The sequence below is a fragment of the Oppia nitens genome, unplaced genomic scaffold, assembly GCF_028296485.1.
Source record: "Oppia nitens isolate AA-2021 unplaced genomic scaffold, nextdenovo-longstitch-racon4-pilon3 scaffold11_pilon_pilon_pilon, whole genome shotgun sequence".
Classification (NCBI taxonomy): Eukaryota; Metazoa; Arthropoda; class Arachnida; order Sarcoptiformes; family Oppiidae; genus Oppia; species Oppia nitens.
Window position 1 is genome coordinate 670,001 of NW_026533190.1, and position 2,301 is coordinate 672,301.

At 21.4% G+C, this 2,301-nt stretch overlaps 1 protein-coding gene across 1 annotated transcript in view; it reads right to left on the minus strand.

The window, feature by feature from the left end:
* LOC128953087 (uncharacterized) overlaps positions 1-1,707 on the minus strand; it is a 10,335-nt gene extending 8,628 nt beyond the window's left edge. Inside the window, exons 1-2 of the mRNA XM_054298565.1 lie at positions 1,647-1,707; positions 1,112-1,156 (exon numbers count right to left, since the gene is read on the minus strand). Coding sequence (XP_054154540.1) covers positions 1,112-1,156; positions 1,647-1,707 — 106 coding nt within the window. The remainder of the gene's footprint in view (positions 1-1,111; positions 1,157-1,646) is intronic.
* Between the last annotated feature and the right edge of the window lie 594 nt (positions 1,708-2,301).

The window sequence follows — 2,301 nt, forward strand, 5'->3', positions numbered from 1 at the left end:
ATAAAACATATGTTTTTAAAATCTATCTATAGAAATTTATCTATAAAAACGCTTAAATATGTTTTTTTAAATTTTTATCAAAAATAAAACATTCTATAAATAGCATATAATTTATTTTTTATTTTTGTCTAAATATATTAAAAATTAACATATTTGAAAATTGCTGTATAAAATATTTAATTTGACTAATTAATTAAATAAGTATAAAATAAAATAATTAAAAGATTATAGAATATTATAATTTATTTTTTTAATTATTAAACTTATTATGCRGGAATAGAAATTCTACTAAATCTATATAGATTATATTATTTAATAAACMAAAAAAAAATTTCAACAAAAATATAAWAATAAATTATTTTTATTTATTGAAAATTAATAAATTATAATTAAAAATTTAGTAATTAATTTACATATATATATATATTTTATATATTGATTATAGCAATATTATAAACATAATAATAATAATATAAAAAAATTATAACTTTTAAAACTAAAGTTGTTAATTTTATTTTTTTTATAAATATATTATTATTAATCCTCACAAATTAATAACGAGCCACATTTTAAGCCGGCAAAACATTCATCACCGGAACAATAGTGTAATCTTTTAATACAACCTAAATTATTTATTTTTTTAAAAAATAGATAGACAAATAAATAACAATTTTGTATAATGACAAAAAAGAATTATAACTATTAGACAGACAAAAAAAGTGAGAGAGATAGAGAAAGATAGAGAAAGAGAGAGAAAGAAAGAAAGAAAGAAAGAGAGAAAGAAAGAGAGAGAGAGAAAGAGAGAGAAAGAGAGAGAAAGAGAGAGAAAGAGAGTGAAGGATAGAGAAAGAAAGAGAAAGAAAGAGAGAGAGAGAAGAAGAGAAATAAATATATATCTCTATGTCTTTCTTTGTCTTTCTTTGTCTCTCTTTGTCATCTTTGACTCTCTGTCTCTCTCTGTCTCTCTCTGTCTCTCTCTGTCTCTCTCTGTCTCTCTCTGTCTCTCTCTGTCTCTCTCTGTCTCTCTCTCTGACTCTCTCTGTCTCTCTCTCTCTCTCTCTCTGTTTTCTCTCTATCCTGTTCTTTCATCATGGTCCATTTTTTTACTTACCAGGTTTGTCAATATCAAGTGTGACGTGTACGTTGTTTGTATTACCTAAAAAAATTAAAACTATAAAAAAATAAAATAGAGAAAGAATTAAATTAATGCTTTGAATTAAAGCTTTGAATAAATTACTAAAAAAAGTTACCTTATTCAGTATCATTACCAGGGTTTTAAAAATGGCAGGCATTAACAATAATTGCCTATTTTGCCAAATGCCTGCCCTGCCTCTGCCATGCCCTGGGCACTTATTTTCAGGTGGTGACACCTATTATTTTAATTTTATATTATTAATTTATCTATAAAACATCGTTTTATCGATATTTGTTTGTATTTTTATTTTGTATATCTCTACTTAAAAGGTAAAATCATTGGAATTAATTATATTAATTGTAAATTTAATTAACAAGCTAAAAACAGTAAATTACATTATTTTTATAAATTCAGTTGCTTTTTAGCAATTTAATTTGGCAGGCAAATAAAATAGATGCCCAAAATGCCAGGCATTTAGCATTGCCAAGGCAGGCATTTATTTCCTTAAAACCCTGATCATTACCATTATTGTGATTAGTATGATCTTTAGAGTTTACGAGCATCATCATCATAATTATATGTTTTAAACATAAATATTATTATTTTAAAGTTATTTTTTTTAGAAATTATTACTAGTAAAAATGCTTTTATAAAATATTAAAAATAAAAAGTACTTATAAAATAATAAAATATAAATATATACATATATACACATATAATATATATAGTCAATATATATATATATATATATATATATATATATACTAAATTATTTAAGTTACCATGTTCATCATCAGGATTATAAGGCTTAATTATACTGTTAATTATAATTCTAATAATTAAAACTATACTTATTTATTGGAAGGAAAGAGGCTAAGTGATAGATAGATAGATAGATAATAAAATATATACTGATAATAGTAATACATTTAATGTTATTATTAAAAATAAAACATTGTTCATTTTGATCATCTTGATCATTTTAACAAAAATATTATTAATTATTAATTAAATACTTAGTTAAATAATAATAATTAATATTATTTAACTAATCTTATTAACTAATAAATATCTAATAAATTTATTTCGAAATAAAAACTAAAAATAAATTATACTTAAAAACTTCTGTTTTTTTTATTAAAATATTTTTTTTAACCWATTCTGTK